General features: G+C 39.4%; 2 protein-coding genes across 3 annotated transcripts in view; one reads left to right on the top strand and one right to left on the bottom strand.

The window, feature by feature from the left end:
• LOC124142467 overlaps positions 1-9,637 on the bottom strand; it is a 94,020-nt gene extending 84,383 nt beyond the window's left edge. Inside the window, exon 1 of one of the 2 annotated variants that reach the window (XM_048389613.1) lies at positions 9,555-9,637. The gene's annotated coding sequence lies outside the window, so the exon portion shown is untranslated. The remainder of the gene's footprint in view (positions 1-9,554) is intronic. The other variant, XM_046510945.2, reaches the window with a different exon arrangement.
• A 209-nt stretch (positions 9,638-9,846) lies between these two features.
• Positions 9,847-25,366, top strand: LOC124142465 (serine/threonine-protein phosphatase 6 regulatory ankyrin repeat subunit C-like). Its single transcript, XM_046510940.2, has 6 exons — positions 9,847-9,904; positions 10,813-11,008; positions 13,161-13,322; positions 17,619-17,735; positions 18,368-18,475; positions 23,321-25,366. The coding sequence occupies exons 1-6, from the start codon at positions 9,869-9,871 to the stop codon at positions 23,755-23,757; spliced, it is 1,056 nt and encodes a 351-aa protein (XP_046366896.2). The 5' UTR covers positions 9,847-9,868; the 3' UTR covers positions 23,758-25,366.
• Positions 25,367-27,162: the final 1,796 nt, after the last annotated feature.

The raw sequence follows: 27,162 nt of genomic DNA, 5'->3' as shown, positions 1-27,162 counted from the left end.
GAATCCCCATGGGGAGACAACTATGGAGAACTGGGGGCCTATTCTGACCCGGTTATAACAACATGAATTTCTTAATTCCAATTTGGAATTTTACAACATCAGGGAACACCAGAAAAGGGCTTCACACATTGTACCCATATGGCAAATCGAACCCTGATCTTCAGCGTGACACTTAAACCACAAGGCTACCCAACCACCCTTTTTCTTTGTAACGATCAACATAAAACCAACAAAATAAAACAACTCTAGCCTAGAAACTTGTGGAAATGAGCAAGCACATGAAGGGATTTAACTAGAATTTCAAACTAAGTGCCATTGGCACGCAAATTGGGGGGAAATGTTGTTATTTTGTTCAAAACTGACATTTTTTAAAGTTCTTATTTGCTTAATCCAGGTCGCTTATCATTGTATCTTAACACTGCATTCAATAAAATAATGAAAAACAAAGCTTGAAAGCCTCTTCCTCTTAATTGGTTCTGCAATCGGTGAAATACAACACCTCTAAAACATTGGTTATAACTACATTAACAGACAATTTATTCACTATAAGGCCACTGGCCCTTAATACAATCATACAAAAGTGAGCATTATTACAGTATAGAACTCTCAAACTAGATCTTATCACAATCAATTTTCTTCAATATTGTATACACACACATTTACATTGTAAATATTTAAATTTCTGAATTCTTTAATATTGTAAAGGTGTTGTGTGCAGTTGGTACCTTAACGAGTTAAAATGTAAAGTCACATCGGCAGTATTTCAGCAGTATCGGTACCTTATGTAGTTGCAGCCATACAGGTTTCACAGAACATATAGACAAAAACTGAACATTTCTAATTCCACTTTGGGAATTTTTTCCAAAATATGCCACAGACTCTGAATAGATCTAAATAAATCTCTGCCATACCACACAATAAACTGATTACCTCTTCGATAAATCTGTGAAATAGTTGTTGTCAGACAACACAACACAGCCCCAACCTCCAACACTTTAACTGGGATAATGTACACAGCTGAACATTTGTTTAGACCATACATGCCAAGGCCTGGCTAATTTGAGAAACAAGCTGATGAAGAAGCTGCAAAATAAAGTAGTCTTCGGATTACTCTGACACAATGTATAATTGAAACGTTATTAAAGTATTAAAGGAAAGCCTTTAAATGGCTTGAAGTCTTGCAGCTTCATATATTATAACCATCAGTTATACAACGGCAAGTAACACCTACATACTTGCAGTTCCATATGATACAAACATCAGTTATCCAATGGACAGTAATATCAACACAATACCTGTAGTAGTAGTAGTAGTAGTAGTAGTAGTAGTAGTAGTAGTAGTAGTAGTTTGAACAAACAAAATGCATGCTCAACATAAACACAAAATATCAGAAACTGATTTCAGAACTGCATCAAAACAATGCAAAGATTTAGACAAAGTAGAGGTTGATAGCATGAACAATGGTCCAAGACTTGATAGGGCAGGACGACCTGAATTAACCAGGTAACCACCAAATCCTCATCAGTTGGCTCAAACTAAGTTAAATATCTTCGACTGAACAGCAAATTTTTGCCATGTTTTAGTATTAGCTTCCTGAACCCATCCTTAGTTTTGCTGGTTGAGTGGTTGAGTGAGTGGTTGAGTGAGTGAGTGGTTGAGTGAGTGAGTGGTTGAGTGAGTGAGTGAGTGAGTGAGTGAGTGAGTGAGTGAGTGAGTGAGTGAGTGAGTGAGTGAGTTTGATTTTACGCCGCTTTTAGCAATATTCCAGCAATATCATGGCGGGGGACACGAGAAATGGGCTTCACACATTGTACCCAAGTCGGGAATAGAACCCGGTCGTCAGCGTGATGAGCGAACGCTTTAACCACTAGGCTACCCGACCACCCCTTTGCTGGTTGAGGAAAGGCGGCTGTCTACCCACACCCACACCCACACCCACGCCAACACCCAATCTGATACGAGACACCATCTGTTTGTTGTTCAATGCTGCACTCAGCAATATTCCACCTATATGATGGTGGACTGTAAATAATAGAATCTGGCAGAGACAATCCAGCGATTGACATCATGAGCATCAATCCACGCAATTGGAATCGATGACATGTATCAACCAAGTCAGCGAGCCTGACCACCCGATCCCGTTAGTCACCTCATACGACAAGCATAGTCGCCTTTTACGACAAGCATGGATTGCTGAAGACCTATTCTACCCCGGAATCTTCACGGGTTCAGTGGAAAGGGTTACCTACAAGCAACAAGAGTATTATGAAGTAGTTAAATTGAAAATCAAACATTCGAGAACTTGCACTAGCTGACAACATGCCCTTGAAATGAAATAAAATATTAACCTGAAACTTTGCCACATGGAGTCACATTTGTACCTTTTATCTGAGGTTCTGAAGAGTTCATCTTTCGCATCCAACTACTGCCGATGACCAATAAAATTTATGCCTGAGTAAAAAGTTGCATAAAGCTTGTTCCTGCCTATTGAAAACAGACATTGTACAGTAACTTTCTGTCTCGTCGTCGAAGATATTTTATCATCCAAAATTGGCTCCCATAGGAGCTATCACTTGACAGAAATCAAGGAACTATAGCTACAATGAAATTGCTTTGCAGATCATTGTGATGTTATTGGTTACCATGACATCACAATCAAATGACATCACTTATTTCTCTGACCTGTATAATTTACACCCAAGACACTGGTTATTACTATTTACAAACAGAAAAAGTCAGAGGAATGATGTTGGATGATCAATAGCATCTTGCCCTGGTGTCTCAAATACATCAAGATCTGTTGATAAATATAAACGTATCACCAGCAAGCCTCCGATATCCGTAGCATTCATCAACTTGTTTTGGTATAATCAGAAGTCACTGGGTGAGAATCTCAATTTCACTACTCAATGTTGTTTTTGATACTTGATATTGTAATTCTTGTAACAACTAGTCTATATAATAGAAAATATCTATAGCTGTTATCTATAACTTGTAGGATCGTCACTGTCAACACATCCCACCTGAATTACAGCACTGGTTGGACTAATAATGAGACTTAATTACAGCTGATTGCAGACCCAGAATGAGATTTAGAATGAATGTTTGGTGAGTGAGTGAGTGAGTTGGGTTTAACGCCGCTTTTAACAGTATTACAGTTATATCGCGGCGGATAAAAAGGAACTCCTTTCCTACCTAACAGATTTAATATTAATGGGTCGGGATGCCCAAAACATACATTTACAGTGATGGCCTCCCCATGGGATACATGGGACCCTTCTGCCCTGGACTCAGCACAAAGGACATGAAGGAGTGAGTGAGTGAGTAGGGTTTAACGCCGCTTTTAACAGTATTCCAGTTATATCATGGCGGGTCAGCTTAATGTGGAAGGAAAGCCCGAAGTGATGCAGGTCTCAGACATTTACCACTTCGGTGAAACACACGAGCACGGGTATGGTGCTGACAAACCTAGAAACATAATCGGGGCAAACCGGGATTCGAACCCACAATCATAGGTTTCTGGCGTGCCCAAGGGACGCAACTCTGCACGGCGAAAAGTGGCACCTTAGACGACTGGGCCACCAGTGCCCCCCATGGAGGATTGAACACTGGCTAAGTGCAGTTGACTTGTCCTGGGGCCTGTGCCACATAGCAATCTCAATGCTACAACTGCCATAAATCCATGTTAAAGTTTGCTTGTTTATTCGTTGTTGTAGCATTACTGCACTTGGCATTATTCCAGCTGTGTGATGGAACTGTAAATAATCTAATCTGGACCAGACAATCCAGTCATTGACATCATGAGCCTCAATCTACGCAATTGGGATATGACGACATGCACCAACCAAGTCAGTGAGTCTGACCACCCGATCCCAATTCTAACTCAGAACTTCACAGGTGTTATGTTGAAGCATAGGAGTTACGGTCGTCTTAGCGCTAAGAATGCTGTTTGGAAAATGGTCTTGGCCTACAGCAGTGTTTTACTGAACCACCAAGTATTACATACTTTATCAATCAAATATTAGAATGGATCAAAATAGCATCCACTGCAAGCTCAATCAAACAAATATATCAAGACTGTTTGAATCATTCAAACTAATTCAATTGTAGTATATGCTGATTAAATTCAACTGACGTTTCTCTCTCAACAAGTTCAATGATTGTCTGTTATTAGCACTGGACTTGAGAGCATGTGCACTGTTTATTACAACTATTGGTAGTCATTATGGCCTTTCTTCAGCCTCCAGTATGTCTCAGTGGTCAACACTGGTCAACTATGGGGAAACCCCACTCAAATTATCTCCTTGGGGCTATTTGTATTGTTGTTTAACACCATAGTTACATCATAAAATGTACATAACAGTACATTTGTTTGTTGGGAAAAGCCACACTCAGCAATATTCCAGCTGTATGACAGCAGCCTGTTGATAATCAAGTCCGGACCAGACAATCCAGTGATAGATTTATTGAGCAACAATCCACGCTCTGAGGGTATGATGACACACAACCAACTCAGTCTTCAAGCCTGTCCATTCATGCATATGGTTGCCTCATACGACAAGCATACGTTGCCAGGGCTCAATTCAATTTGAAATCCCCATTGGCCCCTCAGGCCCATCCCACAAAGTGATGTAAGTGCATCTTACATGTATTAAAATATGGGAGTTACAATCACCGTAGCGCTAAGATCGATTTGTGGTACGGGGTCCAGGGCTCTCAAATATTTTGTTTGTTTCTTGTTTAACACCGCACTCAGCAATATTCCAGCTATAAGACAGCAGTCTGTGAATAATTGGACCAGATAATCCAGTGATTCATATCATGAGCATTGATCCTGGCAAATGGGATACGATGACATGCATCAACGAATTCAGTGAGCCTGGCCACCCGATCTGTTTGTTTGCCTCTTACAACAAGCATAGTCACCTCTTACCACAAGCATGGGTTGCTAAAGACCTATTCTAACCCGGATTGTCAAGGGTGGGCTCTACAAACAGACAGACAAGGCTAACCCGACAATTAACCTAACAGTTCACACCACAGTTAAGACAAGCAGAATGAAACAGAAGACTTGTTTTAAGTATTGGAAATATTACCTAAGAATATGAGGTATAAATTTCATTTTCCACAATGAGAATGAGCGACTATCCAATCTGAGTATATTACTAAAAACGAACCCCCGAATGCTGCAACACACATTATACATACCGCACTGTGTTTCCACCAAACTACAAAGGGCAATAATCTTTTCAACATCATGAGTTTTTCCCTATTAATGTCAGTGTGAGCGAGTGAGTTGGGTTTTAACGCCGCTTTTAACAATATTACAGTTATATCACGGCGTCAGCTTAATGTGGGAGGAAAGCCCGAAGTAATGCAGGTCTCAGACGTTTACCACTTCGGTGAAACCCACGAGCATGGGAATGGTGCTGACAAACCTAGAAACATAATCGGGGCGAACCGGGATATGAACCCACAATCATCATGATCATAGGTTTCTGGCATGCCCAAGGGACGCCACTCTGCACAGCAAATGCGGCGCCTTAGACGACTGGGCCGCCCGTGCCCTCTATGCCACAAGAAGTAATACCACAGGTGTATATAGCAGCCAATATTTCCAATCCCCTATAATATAATCCAAGCATAATGTAATCCAAGTAAATGACTGAAATAACACAGCATTTGACCTGCAACAGTTAATCAGTATCGCCATCACTGCTACACACACCCAGTGTCTGGCTTTAATTTTCATGCATCATTAATGTCGAACTTGTCCACTGTTCTGCCTGTGTTTCAAGCGAAATATCAAATTTATTGTGTTAAGAATTACCAGTCCACTGGGATAATACTTCTTACAGTATTCTGATGTTGTTACATCTGTTCTGTTTTTTGTTGTATCAAATTCAAATAACTCAATTTACAAAAAATATAAATCCATTCTCGTTTAACAGTTCGAGTGCCATACCAACTGAAAAGCTAAATATGATTGCCTGAGAAATGTTAACCCTAGCCGCATTCACAGGTCACAGGTTAGAATTAAAATGACAAATCTAGTTTCAATAAAAAGAAATTCACATGCAATTCAATCATAGTCTTAACAAATAGTAATATTCAATACGGAAACCAGTTAACCTAAAATTCATGGTATTTAAGAATCTTGTATGCATTTCAAATATTATGATAAATTGGGCTACAAACTTCAACCACACATTCTATCCCTCAAAGAACCTTCATTCATATATCACAATTAAACGAACAATTTTATTTGAACAGAATCCATACTTCTCCCCCAAAATGGAAAATTAATGAGAAGTGAAAATGATCCCATCAATATTACTTTTTACTAGATCACCTTGTATGACTAAGTGAGAAGAAAGCAGTAATTAAATGTGAATGCTTCCCCGAGAAAGTTAGCATGGTTGTGATCGTCACTAATGTGGCGAACAGCCCAGACTGTGAGTGATGCAAGCGTGCAACTCTTCCCCATCTGAACATTAGCATCACCAACTAAATCAATATAGATGCCCACCCTGCAGAGAAGTTTGTCTTCTTTGAGAATCGGAATTACTTAATTGAGAATACATGTCTGCAGTCAGACCCTCGTTTACATACTCAACGAAGCAGAAAGAAAGTTTTATGGGTCATAATTAAAAATTGCTATGGAAACGGTACATGAAAATAAAACAAATCCCCCAAAAGACCCAAACGAAGCCAGCCCACATAAGTAGAAAAAAATATCAAAGGATGTATCTAGAGCAGCTCAGGGGCCAATATTCGACCCAAAGTCTGAAGTGAATGTCATGAAAATTGCCAAATTGGAATAATAGATTTTTGCCAACAAATCTTATTACAGTAAAAACTATTGTTATTGCTTGGCAGAGGTGACTTGCTTTACACTGATAACAGGACCAATAAACAAGAAAAGGCCTTAATGATTAGTTATACATCTTTGCACTGAATGAAATATTAAAACACCCCTGAAAGTAAGAAAATATGCATTTTTAAGAAAATCCCAATTTAGAACAAAAAGTATTTGTTTCCCAATTTGTTGCCAAGGGCACTTGGTTTGAACATACCAGATAAATTTCTTATAACAGCCAATAATTGGGTCTTAATTGAACAGAAACTATTCACAATCATCTCATAAACAAATATTATCCCTCAGTGGTGTCTCAAAGTGTTGCACTATTTGATTATCCTGTTTTAATAGTCCACAAGTTTTCTGCCATCTGAAACTTAGAAAAAACAACACTTTTTATCCCAGCCAACTGAATAAGGGGGCTCCATCACACCATTAAATTTGTCTTGGCATCAAACATATTAAGAACTCTCAAGTCATATCAAGTTAAATAGACTGGCGCAAGTACATTGACTGGGATTTTACACACATATTTTGCAAGAAGAAAAGATAAAAAATATATTTCAACATTGCAATATTGGCATCTATGTACATTTCTTGTCATCCAGCGTACTGCACTGTGGCACCCAGAATACCACTCTAACAGGGCTCTGCATCCGGCATACCATAAGGGGGTTGGCACCCTTAACATTGTGACATTTTCTTTGTACTTTGTTATAAATCTGACCAACCATTCATCATTTTTTATGCTTGTTTATACATGTTTTTTGCTTACTGCAGGACTCAGCAGTATTCCAGCAATATGACCAGACAATTCAGTGATTCACATTGTGAGCAATGTTCCCTATCATGAGGGTATGATGACTTGCTATCAACCAAGTCACTGAGTCTGACCACCTGATTCATTTAGTCACCGTTAATATTTCTTAAGCCTACCAAAGACGATGTGTGGTGTGTAACAATCAGTGTAGTGAGTGAATATGGTTTGACGCTGTTTGATGACACCGGGTGTTCACAAAAACGGTAATCCCAGAAATCATAGCCTACAAAAAAAACCAGGGGCATCCCAATCAGCTCAGCTTTTGGTTAGCCTGGTCCCGACTTGACTGCTCTTATAGACCTGGAATATTGCTGTCTGCAGTTTTAAGCAAAATTCACTCACATATATAGATGCCTAAATGGTGAGAAATGGCACAAATGTGTCTTACCATGTACTGTACTGTGGGTTCATTTTTGGTGTTGTTATTGATTTTGAAAAGGTCAGAAATGCCCAATTCCGGATGATAACTGTTAAGAACGTCCACATATATACATAAAATACCATTACTTAGTAACAAAGATTTATTAAACATGACAATTTCACTTGGGACTATGTGCTAGAAGGATGCACTGCATATTCACTGTACTAATTGATGGTATGTATTCATAACACACTGCATGGCCAAGGCATAAATTCCTATATCCACTATTTAGTTTAAACATTTTCATAATGTGTTACCAGCACTGCTTAATGTGTACAACAAAGTTTCTCATTTACAAGCAAGATCAGTATTTATTTCATTTTGCAGATTAAGGTAATTTAGGTTAATCTGTTTTAACATTTAAATAATGTGTACCTTATTTAACGTAATAAGCACCCCGCTCTAATAAGCGCCCACGGCGAGATTTGCTAATACATTGTATATTGGCTAGTGAACAATCCCAATAAGCACCCCTTCCGACCTTTATTCGCATATAATACACACTCATGTGTAATATGCACCCTTTATTATTGGTAATTAAATTCTGGAAAAATATATCTGTCGAATATAAACCACGAAATGTATCTTTCAACTCTGTTTTTTTCACCAAAATAATATTCTAAGAAGAGCCCCCTATTTCTAGTTTTGAGAGCGCCCTGGGCGCTTATTACGTCAAATCAATATTTCATTTTGCAGATTAAGGTAATTTAGGTTAAACTGTTTAAACATTTAAATAATGTGTATTTTTGTGTGACCTTGCCATTAATCATAAGAATTTCATTTAAATGATTTTTACATGTGGGATGGATGGATGGATTTTGTTTTTGTAGTTAATTTGGTTAATGGGAAGTATAATCTGAATTACAGTATTTAATATCATGGATGTTATTATGGCCTAACAAGACTTCAGACTTCATGTAATAAGCGCTTTGCTCAATAAGCTCATAAATCTTTAAGAATTCTTTTCATATTGTTAGACATTAACATATTTCATCATTGCCGAGAGCCGCGATTGGGTTCTTCAGTCAAGACATGACCCTAGATGTAGGACCCCATCGCGGCTCTCGGCCAATTCCATCGCAATATCACATCATACCTCTTTATCTCACGTTATTCCCAACAGGCAAGTGTTTCTACCTGGTATCATGTATTGTTGACATCGTGACATATATACATTACACATAGCTGGTATATATATCAATGCCTACGAAGTAGAGCACTGTCATATCTATTTCACTGACAGATAGAATACTGCATGAGTACATGTTTAACATTTACTCCAATAATCGGAAGTGCTACACCCAATTAGCAGTTGATAACAGACAAGTAATATTCTTACGCGGTCATTTTGACCAGACATTCCAATTGGTACCAACAGTCGGCATTTATAAAACGGTCTGTCACATGTAAATAAATATAATATTTACTTTGGTGCAGAGAGAAATGACACTTACCAATAGTGCTTCCAATAAATAAGCAGTCAAACAGTCTATCTACGTCACATGAAGCACGGGATTTTCCTTTTGCACGTGCATCTGTCAAATGATCATAGTACATACCAGTCGATAAACTACATTGTCATTAATCTAAACATTGAGACTTACCAAGTTCGTTTTATTTCATTGTTTTAAGGTATATTCAGTTAATATGTACGCTTTATATGGCTACTTAACTACATTTGTTATAAATATCGTTGATATATTTCACTTTACGCGGTAATTATTCATTAGAACTCATTTCACAGCCTCATTTTCACTTGTCAACAAATATGGCTACCTCAAGAGATCTTCAACATGAGATCAAGGTTATTATTTATCCCTTTTCGCTGTAAATGTGACTGCGGTTATGCTTTAAAGTATTGTACTTGTGCACAATTGTATAGAAACGGTTATCACAACTGTCAAGATGTCATCTTCAGGAAAACATGTCTTTCTATCGTGTGTGGAACCGCCCGACTGTGTTCAGCACACCTGCAGTGCTTGTATCGGGTGTGTCACTTTCGTGAATTATCGTTGTGGTAGACACATGTGCTGAATGCTTTCTACAAACTAACATGTTTCCATGTCATTTCAATGTAGAGATATACCATTAACAATGTAGCGTTTAAAACTGAAGCTCCATCAAAATGAAACAAACATACATTTGAATACATCCCACCACAGCATGGGTGGCCCAGTCGTCAAAGGCATCAAAATTCACTGTAAAGATTTACGTCCCTTGTCGTATTAGGTTCTCCTGATTGTGGATTCGAATCTTTGATTTGTCAGCACAATTACTGTGCTCATATTTGTGAGAAGGGGGTAAATGTCTACATTCTGCATCACTTTGGACTTCCACATGCGTTTTGCTGACACGCTTATATGACAGAAACATTGTTCAAAGTGGCGTAAAACTCAAATGTAGCTACTTATACTTTGGAAAATACTTCATTTTGATTGGTCAGTCAATGGTTTCTTCAAATCAATTGACACATTTGATGTCAGTAAGCGCAATGAGTGATTATGGCTAAACTCAGCATCAGCTAATTGCAGCTTCCTATTAAATGTTTTGGAAAGTACTTCTGTCGCAGCCGTTGGCAATTTCAAATAACAACTTAATAATGGTAGGTCGTAGAAAGGTAAAAAAAACTTTAGCCCTAGGATATTTATTCCACCAGTGGTAACATGCAGGACCAGCATATATGCCTATCATAGTTACCTTTCTCTCCAACAGGAGGCAGGTGAGATGGTGGAGTACTGGAAGAGCCAGCGGCTGTCGGACAACCAGCGGGGGTTGTTGGATGCCGTACGGAAGAGAAACCTGGAGAAGGTGAACCGACTGCTTGGGAAGGGAACTGATCCCAACTTCAAAGATGATTCCAATGCGTACCTACTGCACATCATCACTGGGATGAACCAGCAGCAAGGGGGTAAACATGACCTCATCTTACATTGTTTTCCCAAGTTGTCTGTACGAGTTTAGAATCACGTCCATGTCAAATTCAGGGGTGTTACGATTCACTCGCGTATTCGGTGAATAGAAATGTATCCATTCATGAATTGAATTCGTTATTCATGGCCACTAGAATCAAATATTTATGAATATGCAATCATGTGCATTTACATTCCCTATACCTAAAAATATCCATAAGAACATATATGCATAGATAAGACAAAACTCTTATAATAATTAATTTGACAGTACTGTGGTCACTGGTCATTGTCGCATTTGAGCAGATACTAGTACCTGGATAAATGCAGTATATAAATGTATAATATATTAATAATTAACCAACCATGTCAAATAATTTATGTTATTATTTCACTGAATATAACAAATAATACATCAACTGCTGACTTGTTATTGTATTCGTGAATTATTATTCGTATTTGTTACCCTATATCCGTGATATGAATCGTATTCACCTCATAGTGTATTTGTTGTGGCCCTAGTAAAATTGCATTATTCAGTGACGTCTACAATTCTTGACTGTCCGGTGTGTTATGTCTCCATTCACTTTAGCTGGGGAACCCGTATCTCTGTGCAGCTCCCTAGAAACCATTTTGATATTGAGTTGTCACTATACAGAGTTACAGGCCGTCCATGGTGTTTTCCTAGCAGTCTCTACCCAAATCTGCATTGCACTTGATTAATTCAGCAAAGTGCATGCATTGTATTCTAATACAGTAAACTACAGTTATAACGAACTCCAAAGGACCACTAATTTTAGTTTGTTATAACCATAGTTTGTTATAAGCATATATACAATAAATGGATGGGACCAAAAACAGTTTGTTAAATCCGTAAGTTCGATATGAGAGTGTTTGTTCTGAACATAAATTTCTGTACGTTCCATTATGATATAAATTTTTAATTTGAAGTTTACACGATATGCGGCTTTTCCATTGGACTAGAGGTCTGTCACATGACCGCGAAATTGACATTCATAAGTGTATGAACGACACAATTTGACGTTCATACGTTTTTCACGAGACCATGTTCTTGGAACGACGTAAACACTGACGGACTACTTCCACATTCCTGGGGAAACCCCTGGGAATTCCCTAGCACAAAAACATACATAAGTGTTCTTTCTGATCATTTAGAACCTTTATTCCTGGTCTCAGTGTTTCAGTATACATTGAGAAAAGTCAGAGAGCGTGACTACATGATTGTTTACGAATATCCTTGCTAGGGCCTATCCTAATGAACAAACGAAGAAATGCTCATCTAAACTATCCTAGTATCGACTCGATCTGTGTCTAGGCTGACACTGACCGTCTCCAGCAATCTATGAATTTACCTTAGTGTCTGTTTGACGCATCTTTAATCACCTTTCAATGATCGGCCATTTGATCAATGATGACTAACACATGTAACCGCCACAGGTTCATTCAGAACAACTTAGGAAATCTCTCCCGTCACGTTTATCTTGTCAGCTATTTTGACATCTTGTACTTGATGTAAATGTATTACGACGTGCTGTCAATTTGACTGAATTACTGAGGTAGTTCTCTACAGATCTTTCACATCTAATGGTCATATTATTTGAACACATGTATGTAAGATGTTTCTGAAGAACAAGTTATGCATCCACACGCTTATGTCAACTCTCTTTTTGAGGAACTATTTTATTCTGCGATATAGCTGGTTGTTGTATGGCTGTCAGTGTAAACATGAAGTCACACATACTAAATAAAATTGTGTTTAGATCTTGGCCTACATCCTTTGAGGTAAGAAATTGTGATAAAAAAATTATAAGAATTGACTTTCACTTTGTGTGAGTTCATTGGAGTATGAACCTTCATAGAGTGAGGGCCAAAGAAGAGAAGTGTTTTGATTTGTTGTGGATGTCAAGTTTGCTTGTGAGAGAAAGTAAGTTATAAGGGAGATTGAGTTGGTCACATCATTTCTGAAACAAAGCTATGGTGGTGAATGGGCCCAGGGTTTTGATCATCATCAACTGGAGATTTGATACACTGGATATTCAAGGATGTTAAGTCTGCCATTTCAATGCTTTATCCAAACTTGTTATAGCAAATGTTGACTGTTTAATCAATATATACATATTTTTGTTTCAGTGACAAAAGACATCCTGTCATCAGTACTGTTTTTTGGCGCTGACGTAGATGTGAGAGACAGATTTGGTCGCTCACCGCTGCACATTGCATCCCGAAGCTTTGCTGATTATGTCCAGGCGCTCTTGGCCATCGGCTGCGACGTCAATACTCAGGATAATGCTGGTAAAGCCATAGTGAATTATGTCCTAAACATGAGTACTGACAAGACAGAGTGTTCACATAGATCCTTTGTCTTTCATAATGGCAATACCATCATATATGGATTAGAAATTGTTCTTACAAAATTAAGTATAGCACTCAAAAGAAGTTAAGGACCACTAGATTATTTCATATTACTATAGTTAGTCTCACATGGTCCTCTACTTCTTTTGAGTAGTATTGATGTATTTATATAGATGCCAAATCTTGTTTCTCTGATTATGCCAGTAACATCATAGTTGCATCAGGAATTGTACTGAACAAGTCGGAGATATTCAGATACTGAACACTGTTAAATATTCTGCTAACATGTTGTATATGAATCAGGAATTGAACTAAGAATTCAAAGACACAATCTATTCCTGCTGAAATCATTCCTCAGTTGTCTCATAAATACACAGTGAAGCTTAGTGAACTAGAAGATATGGGGACAATCCAAATACATTGTGTCCAATGTTGTCCTTGAGGGGTGGCTTCAGTAGTTTGATCTAGGAACCCCTGTTATTTTTACTTCAAGTATGAGGACTATGACAGGGACACCTGAGTCCCATTCCACAAAGCGATCTTAGGGCAATGATGATCGTAATCCAATGTTTAAGTATGGGAGTTACAATCACCTGAGGGCAATGATGATCGTAATCCAATGTTTAAGTAAGGGAGTTACAATCACCTGAGGGCAATGATGATCGTAATCCAATGTTTAAGTATGGGAGTTACAATCACCTGAGGGCAATGATGATCGTAATCCAATGTTTAAGTATGGGAGTTACAATCACCTGAGGGCAATGATGATCGTAATCCAATGTTTAAGTATGGGAGTTACAATCACCTGAGGGCAATGATGATCGTAATCCAATGTTTAAGTAAGGGAGTTACAATCACCTGAGGGCAATGATGATCGTAATCCAATGTTTAAGTATGGGAGTTACAATCACCTGAGGGCAATGATGATCGTAATCCAATGTTTAAGTATGGGAGTTACAATCACCTGAGGGCAATGATGATCGTAATCCAATGTTTAAGTATGGGAGTTACAATCACCTGAGGGCAATGATGATCGTAATCCAATGTTTAAGTATGGGAGTTACAATCACCTGAGGGCAATGATGATCGTAATCCAATGTTTAAGTAAGGGAGTTACAATCACCTGAGGGCAATGATGATCGTAATCCAATGTTTAAGTATGGGAGTTACAATCACCTGAGGGCAATGATGATCGTAATCCAATGTTTAAGTATGGGAGTTACAATCACCTGAGGGCAATGATGATCGTAATCCAATGTTTAAGTATGGGAGTTACAATCACCTGAGGGCAATGATGATCGTAATCCAATGTTTAAGTATGGGAGTTACAATCACCTGAGGGCAATGATGATCGTAATCCAATGTTTAAGTAAGGGAGTTACAATCACCTGAGGGCAATGATGATCGTAATCCAATGTTTAAGTATGGGAGTTACAATCACCTGAGGGCAATGATGATCGTAATCCAATGTTTAAGTATGGGAGTTACAATCACCTGAGGGCAATGATGATCGTAATCCAATGTTTAAGTAAGGGAGTTACAATCACCTGAGGGCAATGATGATCGTAATCCAATGTTTAAGTATGGGAGTTACAATCACCTGAGGGCAATGATGATCGTAATCCAATGTTTAAGTATGGGAGTTACAATCACCTGAGGGCAATGATGATCGTAATCCAATGTTTAAGTATGGGAGTTACAATCACCTGAGGGCAATGATGATCGTAATCCAATGTTTAAGTATGGGAGTTACAATCACCTGAGGGCAATGATGATCGTAATCCAATGTTTAAGTAAGGGAGTTACAATCACCTGAGGGCTATGATGATCGTAATCCAATGTTTAAGTAAGGGAGTTACAATCACCTGAGGGCTATGATGATCGTAATCCAATGTTTAAGTAAGGGAGTTACAATCACCTGAGGGCAATGATGATCGTAATCCAATGTTTAAGTATGGGAGTTACAATCACCTGAGGGCAATGATGATCGTAATCCAATGTTTAAGTATGGGAGTTACAATCACCTGAGGGCAATGATGATCGTAATCCAATGTTTAAGTATGGGAGTTACAATCACCTGAGGGCAATGATGATCGTAATCCAATGTTTAAGTAAGGGTGTTACAATCACCTGAGGGCTATGATGATCGTAATCCAATGTTTAAGTATGGGAGTTACAATCACCTGAGGGCAATGATGATCGTAATCCAATGTTTAAGTATGGGAGTTACAATCACCTGAGGGCAATGATGATCGTAATCCAATGTTTAAGTATGGGAGTTACAATCACCTGAGGGCAATGATGATCGTAATCCAATGTTTAAGTAAGGGAGTTACAATCACCTGAGGGCTATGATGATCGTAATCCAATGTTTAAGTAAGGGAGTTACAATCACCTGAGGGCTATGATGATCGTAATCCAATGTTTAAGTATGGGAGTTACAATCACCTGAGGGCAATGATGATCGTTATCCAATGTTTAAGTAAGGGAGTTACAATCACCTGAGGGCAATGATGATCGTAATCCAATGTTTAAGTATGGGAGTTACAATCACCTGAGGGCAATGATGATCGTAATCCAATGTTTAAGTAAGGGAGTTACAATCACCTGAGGGCAATGATGATCGTAATCCAATGTTTAAGTAAGGGAGTTACAATCACCTGAGGGCAATGATGATCGTAATCCAATGTTTAAGTAAGGGAGTTACAATCACCTGAGGGCTATGATGATCGTAATCCAATGTTTAAGTAAGGGAGTTACAATCACCTGAGGGCAATGATGATCGTAATCCAATGTTTAAGTAAGGGAGTTACAATCACCTGAGGGCTATGATGATCGTAATCCAATGTTTAAGTAAGGGAGTTACAATCACCTGAGGGCAATGATGATCGTAATCCAATGTTTAAGTAAGGGAGTTACAATCACCTGAGGGCAATGATGATCGTAATCCAATGTTTAAGTAAGGGAGTTACAATCACCTGAGGGCAATGATGATCGTAATCCAATGTTTAAGTAAGGGAGTTACAATCACCTGAGGGCTATGATGATCGTAATCCAATGTTTAAGTAAGGGAGTTACAATCACCTGAGGGCAATGATGATCGTAATCCAATGTTTAAGTAAGGGAGTTACAATCACCTGAGGGCTATGATGATCGTAATCCAATGTTTAAGTAAGGGAGTTACAATCACCTGAGGGCAATGATGATCGTAATCCAATGTTTAAGTAAGGGAGTTACAATCACCTGAGGGCAATGATGATCGTAATCCAATGTTTAAGTAAGGGAGTTACAATCACCTGAGGGCTATGATGATCGTAATCCAATGTTTAAGTATGGGAGTTACAATCACCTGAGGGCTATGATGATCGTAATCCAATGTTTAAGTATGGGAGTTACAATCACCTGAGGGCTATGATGATCGTAATCCAATGTTTAAGTATGGGAGTTACAATCACCTGAGGGCTATGATGATCGTAATCCAATGTTTAAGTATGGGAGTTACAATCACCTGAGGGCTATGATGATCGTAATCCAATGTTAAAGTATGGGAGTTACAATCACCTGAGCGCTATGATGATCGTAAGCCAATGTTAAAGTATGGGAATTACGATCACCTGAGGGCTATGATGATCGTAATCCAATGTTTAAGTATGGGAGTTACAATCACCTGAGCGCTATGATGATCGTAAGCCAATGTTAAAGTATGGGAATTACGATCACCTGAGGGCTATGATGATCGTAATCCAATGTTTAAGTATGGGAGTTACAATCACCTGAGGGCTACGATGATCGTAAGCCAATGTTAAAGTATGGGAGTTATGTTCACCAGAGCCCTACTATGATCTTAAGCCAATGTTAAAATATGGGAGTTACGATCACCTGAGTGTACGATGATCGTAAGCCAATGTTAAAATATGGGAGTAACGATCACCTTAGTGCTGAGATCACTTGTGGAATGGGGCCCTGGGCTTTCATCATTTCAAATCCTGTCTCCTTTTTGTTTGCTTCTTGTTAAACTCCACTCCCACCAATATTCCAGCTAAATAACAAAATGTGGACCAGGCAAACCCATGATTGATGTTCTGAGAAACAACCACGCCATCACGAAGTATGATGACATGCAATGAACCAAGTCACTGAGCTTGACCACCCAATCCATTTATAATCTTACAACAGGCATAGGTTGCTGGTGGCCCATTCTAATCCACAATCCCTGTGGGGATATCTTTTGTTCAGGTCGAACAGCGCTGATGGAAGCCTGCAGCAGTGACAGCACTGTAGCATTGAATATTGTGCAGATGTTGCTGGATCACACCTGTAATGCATTACTCAAGGACGAAGATGGGTTTACAGGTGAGTCGTTATGACAACTGCAACACTGACTAGATTAATTTATCGTAGTGTTTTTGTCATGTGTGGATTCTGGTGCCACAGATATGAAAATGGTACATGGAAGAAGATTAGTAGCATAATGTGGCAAATTATTTATCAGGGTAGTGTTCGCTCGTCACATCAAAGACGCGGGATCAATTCCCCAAATTGGTACAATATGTGAAACCCATTTCTGCATGGTGCCCCACCCTGATCTTGCTGGAATATTGCTAAAAACGGCATTAGCTATACTTATTCACAGATATTGCAAATTTGACTCATTCTAAAGCCAGTAAAAATATTCATTTTTTGGTTATCCTGGTAAAACATTTTAATGTTTTCTGTTCTAAAAAAATAAAATAAATCATGCTTAATTTGAAGAACTTGCATCAATCATTTATTGAAATTGGCATCAGTCCTTAAAGTCATGACAGGAGGGAAAGATCAAGGACAGAAAATCACTTTGAGGTTAATTTATTTTTTTCATGTTTCTTCCACAAACTTTATAGTATGTTTGTTGTAAAACAAATACATTAGTAGTCTTTGGTATTTAGATCTGTATTTGGACAGTGTGTCCGAGTGTTGTATCAGTGATATTCCTGCTCCTGTTCCAGCGTTACACTGCATCTGTAAGAACTCCAAGCAGGGAATCGTGGTGAGGAGAGAGATAGTCTATAAGCTGCTGCTCGCTGGCACATCGGCAATAGTCAAAGACAAGAGTGGTAAGATGGGACCTACGCCAGGGTCACATAACCCCATGGAGAGCAATCGTTGTGCTGAAACGGACATTAACCCATACTTTAACATAGACTTACAACAGTCGTAGCGCTGCGATGTTTATAAACCCATACTTTAACATAGACATTTACAAAGGTCGTAGTGCTGAGACGTTTATAAACCTATACTTTAACATAGACATTTACAAAGGTCGTAGTGCTGAGACGTTTATTAACCTATACTTTAACATAGACATTTACAAAGGTCGTAGTGCTGAAACGGACATTAACCCATACTTTAACATAGACTTGCAACAGTCGTAGCGCTGAGACATTTATAAACCCATACTTTAACATAGACTTGCAATGGTCGTAGCGCTGAGACGTTTATAAACCCATACTTTAACATAGACTTACAACAGTCATAGCGCTGAGACATTTATAAACCTATACTTTAACATAGACTTGCAATGGTCGTAGCGCTGAGACGTTTATAAACCCATACTTTAACATAGACTTACAGCAGTCGTGCTGAGACATTTATAAACCCATACTTTAACATAGACTTGCAATGGTCGTAGTGCTGAGACGTTTATAAACCTATACTTTAACATAGACATTTACAAAGGTCGTAGTGCTGAGACGATTATTAACCCATAGTGTTGAGGGGGCGGTGGAGTAGCCTAGTGGTTAAAGCGTTTGCCGAAGACCCGGCTTCGATTCCCCACATAGGTACAATGCGTGAAGCCCATATCTGGTGTCCCGCGCTGTGATATTGGTGGAATATTGCTAAAAGCAGCGTTAACCCAGACTCATAGTGTTGCGATGATCATAAACCCATACTTAACATAGACTTGCAACAGTCGTAGTGCTGAGACATTTATAAACCCATACTTTAACATAGACTTGCAACAATCGTAGCACTGAGACGTTTATAAACCCATACTTTAACATAGACTTGCAACAATCGTAGCACTGAGACGTTTATAACCCATACTTTAACATAGACTTGCAACAGTCGTAGTGCTGAGACGTTTATAAACCCATACTTTAACATAGACTTGCAATGGTCGTAGTGCTGAGACATTTCTAAACCCATACTTAAACAAAGATGTTTACAACAGTCATAGTGTTGCGATGATCATAAACCCATACTTAAACAAAGACTTACAACAATTGTAGTGCTGATACGAGGCGGTGGGGTAGCCGAGTAGTTAAAGCTTTTGCTCGTCACGCCAAAGACCCGCTTCGATTCCCCACACGGTTACAATGTGTGAAGCAGATATCTGGTGTCCCCTACCCTGATATTTTGGTGGAATATTCCTAAAAGTGGCGTAAAACCGTACTCACTCACTCACTCTCATAGTGTTGAGATGATCATAAACCCATACTTTAACATAGACTTACAGCAGTCGTAGCGCTGAGACGATTATGAATCCATACCTTAACATAGACTTACAGCAGTCGTAGCGCTGAGACGATTATGAACCCATACCTTAACATAGATTTACAGCAGTCGTAGCGCCAAGATCGCTCAGTAGAATGGGACCCAGGGTAGGTATGTCCCAGCACCCTAAGCTTGTCTCCCTGTGGGGATCCTGATCATCAATAGGTAATGTTTGTCATAACAGCACACCAGAGTGACAATGTCCAAATGTGTGACCTGACTGATGGTTGTCAGTGTTCTCCAATGGTGGGTCTACCTGGAGAGCGGAAGGGTCGGGGGTTCGATCCCGGGCCGCGTCATACCATAAGACGTTAAAAGATGGTACTTGATGTTACCCTGCCTGGCGCTCGGCATTAAGGGGCTAAAACAAGGACTGGTTGGCTCAGAGTCAGTATACTTTATCTGAGTGAGGTATTCATGTTACACTGAGGTATGGAATCTCAGTGGTCTAAGCATAAGCTCTGTCTAGAATATGCAGTCACACACCCAGATGCATGCACGTCGCTATAAAGTGCAGTAAACTTGAAAACGACGCTACACAACACTTCTCCTCACCTCCGACAGTGTGGAATGCTGCTTATACCCCTGTACTGTGTGGCCAAGGATTGATTTGTTTCAAGGACAGGGGCGGTCAGGTAGCCTAGTGGTTAAAGCGTTCACTCGTCACGCCGAAGACCCGGGTTCGATTCCCTACATGGGTACAATGTGTAAAGCCCATTTCTGGTGTCGCCCGCCGTGGTATTGCTGGAATATTGCTTAAAGCGGCGTAAAACAATATTCACTCACTGTTTCAAGGACACTGAAAAAGCAGGGATATCGCTGACTGCACACATAAGTCATGATGAACTTGCACAGGCTATACCTGCCCTTTGTAAGTCACACATTTTCAGTTTCTATGCCGAACATTTTTTAACTATCGGTACATTTGTACTATAACGAAGCCTCTTTCACTGCTCCTTGCACTATCATGAAGCCTCTTTCACTGCTCCTTGCAGCCCACTGCCCCATTCCATAATACGATTGTAACGCTAAGATGGTCGTAAATCCCGTACCTTAATACCAGTCATATGCTACAATTGCTCTGCGGGACAGCGCCAATATATTTGTACTGCTTAAACTGTGTGACCTTCTTGATAACAGGGAAATAAATAGTTCTATTTCAACCCACCTGTGCTGTTTGTTGATACCCAATGTATAAACAACCATTCACACTGTTTTTGTACATTCAGCATAAATGCAAATATCTTCTTTTCATTTTGGCAACTTGTTTTGAACTCCTGCAGCACTGACTCCACCATCAAACCTCACTCTAGTCCGCTATCCCGAGTCGACTAAATTGTGATGAAGATAAGTAACAATCCAATGATGGTAGTTCTCAGTGACTAGCAGCATTGGAGGCATAATTGTGAACCAGTTCTCAATGCTTCAAATTTGCAACAAATTGGAACTGAATTAACTGCCAGGTTCTGGTCTCTTTCAAGCAGGACTAGCTTCAACACAGAGGACAAGGGAAATAAGGTGTCCACTAAGTCTTAACATAGGGGGGCGGTCGGGTAGCCTAGTGGTTAAAGCGTTCGCTCATCACGCCGAAGACCCGGGTTTGATTCCTGACATGGGTACAATGTGTGAAGCCCATTTCTGGTGTCCCCCGCCGTGATATTGCTGGAATATTGCTAAAAGCGGCGTAAAACCATACTCACTCACTCACTTAACATAGGCTGTGGTCTGCCACTGATGCAATAATTCACATGCTGTTTCATTAGATTACACTGAATCACTCATTGAAGTCAGACACTGTTCTGCTGTATGAAGATCAAGTCATAATTCTATTCTGAACGTCATTGAGGGAAGCACCAGTAAAATGACCATTCATGTACCATTGGGGAAAAAAGCTGTCAAGTGACACGCCCCCCAGCTGTGTTCAAGCTGTAGTGAGGAACTAGACCAGTGTCTTGCTGTATCCACATTCACTCCTATCCCTGTCCATGGTCCTCTCCACACAGGGGCCAGCAGCAGTTGCTACAGACGGCAGTTCCATTAGCAGAAACTTAAATATGCATGAGGACTACCGGCTGTGTAATGAGATCGCTGATCTTTAAACTCTGTTTCACAGCAAGTTGCCAAAAAGAGAAGAAGATATTTGCATTTATGCTGAATTCACAAAACAGTGTGAATGGTTTATACATTGATTATTAACAAACAGCATAGGAGGGTTAAAAAAGAAATATTTATTTACATGATTTCTATGTGAATGTTATAAGAAGGGCAAGGTAAGCTGTTTTTGGTTAGATTTAGTGAAATTGTAGCCTGGGGGCTTGTTTCATAAAGCACTTGTTGTGTGTAGGGGGTACAACACTGGATTTTCCACTCAATTTGGTGATCACGTGACAAAGGAAATGCTAAAGGACAAAATGGCTTCCAGCTCATTGCCTTGTACATGTATAATATATTATCATGGTGACATCTCGTTAGGTCTGCAAAGTCTAATTCCCTTGATTACCAGCTGGCTACTGACAGTATGGGAGTCAAGCTAACTGTATCAAGCTGTCCAGCCGGGTTAGAATAATAGGAGATAGTGTTTAATAATGTTCTATGTGGTAGAAGTCTTTGGCATGACAGATAAACTGTAGTCATATGAAAACATGGGGTGTACTTTAACTACTTTTGAGAACCACATTGTCAGTAATCCCCTAACAGACATTGCTGCAAGCTACGAACCTTCATGTATTAAATGTTTGTTAGGATATCTCTTTAGTTTCTTTCAGTATTATATGGTTTATATATGCAACAAGACAAATTTCTCTCAATATTTGCTGAAGACCGATTTCCCTGCAAAATACTTTCTTTTCAATTGCATTACGAGAATTTTGGTCTTTGAAACTTTGCCATGACACTGTAAGAGTGTCTGCTGTAATCTGATTGGTTAAAAAACCTTTTTAAATCGATCCTGGAAGTCTTTTGGACTTATCAGTGCGTATGAATACAATCTTACAAATTGAGAAACCGTTGCCATTCGTATATGAGGCTTAATTCACATTTATCAGAACAACTTTTGATTTATAATCAGGCGATTTCAGTAATCGCAGAAGCATGTGATGTCATCCATTGACGTCGTCACATTCCAAGGTGATGTCACAGCATTTGGAGTCACATCTGTCTCACAACTGAGAGATTTCATGGAGAGAGAGATTTACTAATAACCTTTGTATTTTATCATGTCAGTAAACATTCTGTTTCCGGATTTGCAGTTGTGACTGAGTATTCGATGCCCAGAAGATTTAGAATTTGAGTCTTCTGGCTTATGCCTTTAGTTCCAAATTGAATTTCCAGGTATCAAATGATTAATAACACCCTCAAATCTGAAAACAATTAATGTTTATCTCCTAACTGACTCCCTGTTTCAGGTAAGATGCCATTGTGTTATGAGCTCGACAAGTTTGTCAACTGCTCCCGGAGAAGGTTCACCGATGCAGAGTTTGAGGTGGTGATAAGTCTCATCCAAGCCGGTGCCAACTATACACGAAGAAACAAGATGCACGAACGATGGGTGAAATATGCCATCAATTTCTCACAACCGACTTTCCTCAAGAAGCTCCTGGAGTTGATGCATCCGGTGCTGAGTCTCGCCTCTCTCAAACATCTGCGGAGAATGTGTCCCCTAATTGGGAATGACGACCAGGACATCACCAAGGATATTCAGTTGTGGATAACTAGCGTATCATCTTTGAAGTCTCAGTGTAGGATCGTGATCCGAAGTGAACTGAAGGGAGACATCCTGCTGAAATCAGAACTTCTTCCTCTTCCAACGTATCTCAAGAAATATTTGGTTTTATCAAATTGACGATTTTGGCCTTGTAAATTCCTAATATATTTCCAGAGATACAGAGGAAAAGGGTTTGTTTGTTCGTTGTTTTACGCCGCACTCAGCAATATTCCAGCTGTATGATGGTGGTCTGTAAATAATTGAGTCAGGATCAGACAATCCAATGATTGACTTCATGAACATCGATCTCTGCAATTGGGTTAGCTGAGGTGCATCAACACGTCAGCCAGCCTTGACCACCCGATCCCGTTGGTGCCTCTTATGACAAGCATGAGTTGCTGAAGACCAATTCTATCCCAGATTTTTACAGCTCATAGGAAAGTAGTATCGAGAGAAATATGAAGTGTGTTGAAGGAAATATGACTGCATCACTTGAAAACAAAGCTCATATACTGGTACTACTCATCTGTTGATAATGATAATCAGATATGACAGATATGTTTCAATATACACTTGACATTAAGAGAATTGGTTTTATCATAGAAAGATAAAACAATATCCCTACTAAAAGGGGAGTAGTTTCTTTTGGAGAAAATATAGAATAGTTTGTTCTGTTGTTCAATCAAACAGCTTCGTGAAACTTGCAACTTAAACATACAGACTCATGTCTTTGGTCTGATTTTTTTAACATTAGCTGGGGGTAGGGTCCGTGACATATTATGTGGTGACATTGTGTGCAAGTGATGTATTATATATACAAAACAAAAATAGTCGTCTTGTTAACTTTGTAAGGGACTCTAATGAAATGAATTAATGGTTCTTTAACATGTCATGTTGTGACCAGTGAAATCAGAACATTCACCGATATTGTCCATCACTGCAGTTTTCCTGTCAGTGTTGAGTCCTGTGTGGATTCCAGGGTAGAATTGTTGCCAAGCCACCTGTTATGATCAAGGCGACCAAATGGATGGATGCTGAGACTCGGTGACCTGGTTGATTGTGTGCTCTTGTACCGGACAGGTTTGAACACTGCTCATATCAATCACTGGTTTGTCAGGTCCGAGCTTGAAGACTTAGTGACTGCCGTCTTACAGCTGGAATATCTCGACTGCTGCGTTAGGATGAAAGCAAACGATAATTGCAGTTTTCCTGTGGTGATAAAAGCAATATGACCAACAAGCGAGTTGTTTCCCTTTGTGAGACTCAAAGCTGCTGTAAAAATATATTTTTGACTTGGTGCTGGATAAGACCTACCACGAATACTTCACGGTCTTGTGTGCAGTACATTCCTCTTGGACAATATGCAGAGTCAATGACGTGAAACATCACCAAGTATTGAACTGACATTAAAAAGATATCCATGTATAATCAAACTGTTAAAATACCTTGTATTTAGCCTATACATCTGCAGGAGCAATCTCTCAAACAAGTGTTTGTGGTGACAGACTTGAGTTTATGTGATGGACGATTATTCCATGGCTCAGTCCTGTTGTGTTGAATATATTTGTGTAACATTGTCGGCCGGTGTTGATAAAAGCCATTTACATCAGCACTTAAGACTTACTGATTTGACAAATCTATTGCTAAAGAGAGGGACGAAGCGTTGTGTTCACTTGGGAGAGGACGCCCATAGATTGTTACCGTCAAGTATGTTAATGACATATTAAAGATGCTTCAATTTTTGAAATCATTGTCGTGTATTTTCTGGTGATTAATCACTACAAATTCCTTGTTTGAGTCACAGCAAGATTCCAAAGAATTGTGTGCTGTTGATTCTGTAGTTATAGTTGTATAGTAAGCTACTGGTGTCAACACTGGGTGGTACAGATTTTCTGAGTTGAGTGGGTTTGTAACAATTTTTCAACATCAGTTCCAGGGATTTATTTTCAATCACATATAGTTTGTGAGTGAGTTGGATTTAACGGACGCTTTTAACAGTATTCCAGTTATATCACGGCGTGTCAACTTAATGTTGGAGGAAAGCCCGAAGTGATGCAGGTCTCAGACGTTTACCACTTTGGTGAAACCCAGTAGCACGGGTATGGTGCTGACAAACCTAGAAACATAATCGGGGCGTATAATTTGTGATTGACACTTTGATCCATCTCGTGTCCACCACTGGACTATTAGTAAATGAGTGTGATTGTAAAACAAAATCAGTGACATAGTTCAGCAAAATATTACAACACAAGCCACGCCCACTATTACTAGCCAATCAGAAAACAGTAATCTGCGAGAAGCATTAACACAAATAATTGCTTTGTCAGCCTATCAAATAGCAAGGAGTCACTTTTTGTATTGAAAAATTAACAATTTCATGGAATATGTTACCTAAATGTCTACAAGTGAAATGGACAATAAACAGAATTTGTTGAAAGAACTTTTGGAAGACAATCTAGCATTCAGTGGCAGAGGTAAGGTTGACCAAGTCAGGGTAACAGAATGCATTAAATGTACACTAATCAAAGTAATAATAGTGTTCTCCTCTAACCAACTTTCATGGAGTGAGCATGGTTATATATTGCCAAATGAATACCAGGGACCATTAAATTTGCGCGTCACATGTGAGCAAGTATTTCACTTGTATCGAGTCTGAAGTGGTTGCAGATGTTGGACCTAAGGAATTGCGAGACCCAGGAAGAAACTTCTGAAAGTCAGAGGACGAGTGCTAGTACTTCATCAGGATGTAGACGTCTGAGAATAAAGGGTGAGGTAAAGCTACTGTGTTTGGTCCCTTGTTTGGATTATTCCCTCAGAGAGTAGGTCATTTTACGCTGCTTTGACCTGTACTCCAGTTTCGTCACGGCGTCTTGGCTCGATGTGGGAGGAAAGCATGAAGACATTCAGAAAGTGTTAACCACTGGAGTACGAGTATTGTGTTGGAAACAGTTGAGGTGAACTGGAATTTGAACCCACATGCATAGGTCTTGGCAAGTCTAAGGTATGCAACTCTGCACAGCCAATTCCTGCACCTTAGATGACTGGCCATCTGTGCCCCTGGAGTGTGTAAGTTGGCTTTAATACAGCTGTTAACACAGTCGCATTAAGATCAGATCTGTTGACCGATACCTGTGTAAGGACCCTTCCATCGACATCAGGTGAACATTCTGATCAGCAAACCTGCGTCAAGGTTTGGGCAACCTGCAGACCAGCATGATTTATGTATTTTGATTAACTTAATCCAACTTTTCTCACCGTATACAATGACAGCTGGGCTTTTTATTGTTGTAGATATTTTATATACCCTGTCAATTCTGAACTTCATGTATCGAAATTGTTCACGAAGGTGAGGTGAAATATAGATTATTGCACTTGTATAGCAACAAGCATGTGGCTGCTTGTACTAGTCCAGACCGATTTATAGTGCTAGCCCAGAGATACCTTGCCGCAGTTTAAAACATGAATATCCCACTCAGACACAGTGTACCAACAAGTCCTCCTTTTAGCCCCTTAATGCCGAGGGCCAGACAGGGTAACTAGAAG

Source organism: Haliotis rufescens, unplaced genomic scaffold (genome assembly GCF_023055435.1).
Source record: "Haliotis rufescens isolate VD_foot unplaced genomic scaffold, xgHalRufe1.0.p SCAF_8, whole genome shotgun sequence".
Classification (NCBI taxonomy): Eukaryota; Metazoa; Mollusca; class Gastropoda; order Lepetellida; family Haliotidae; genus Haliotis; species Haliotis rufescens.
The sequence above is the reverse complement of the archived record's forward strand: the minus strand, read 5'-3'. Positions and strand labels throughout refer to the sequence as shown.

Coding starts and splice junctions, on each gene's coding strand:
- LOC124142465 (XM_046510940.2), top strand. CDS start 9,869: ATGGCTACCTCAAGAGATCTTCAACATGAGATCAAG. Junction 9,905..10,812: donor ATCTTCAACATGAGATCAAG/GTTATTATTTAT, acceptor TCTCTCCAACAG/GAGGCAGGTGAGATGGTGGA. Junction 11,009..13,160: donor GATGAACCAGCAGCAAGGGG/GTAAACATGACC, acceptor TTTTTGTTTCAG/TGACAAAAGACATCCTGTCA.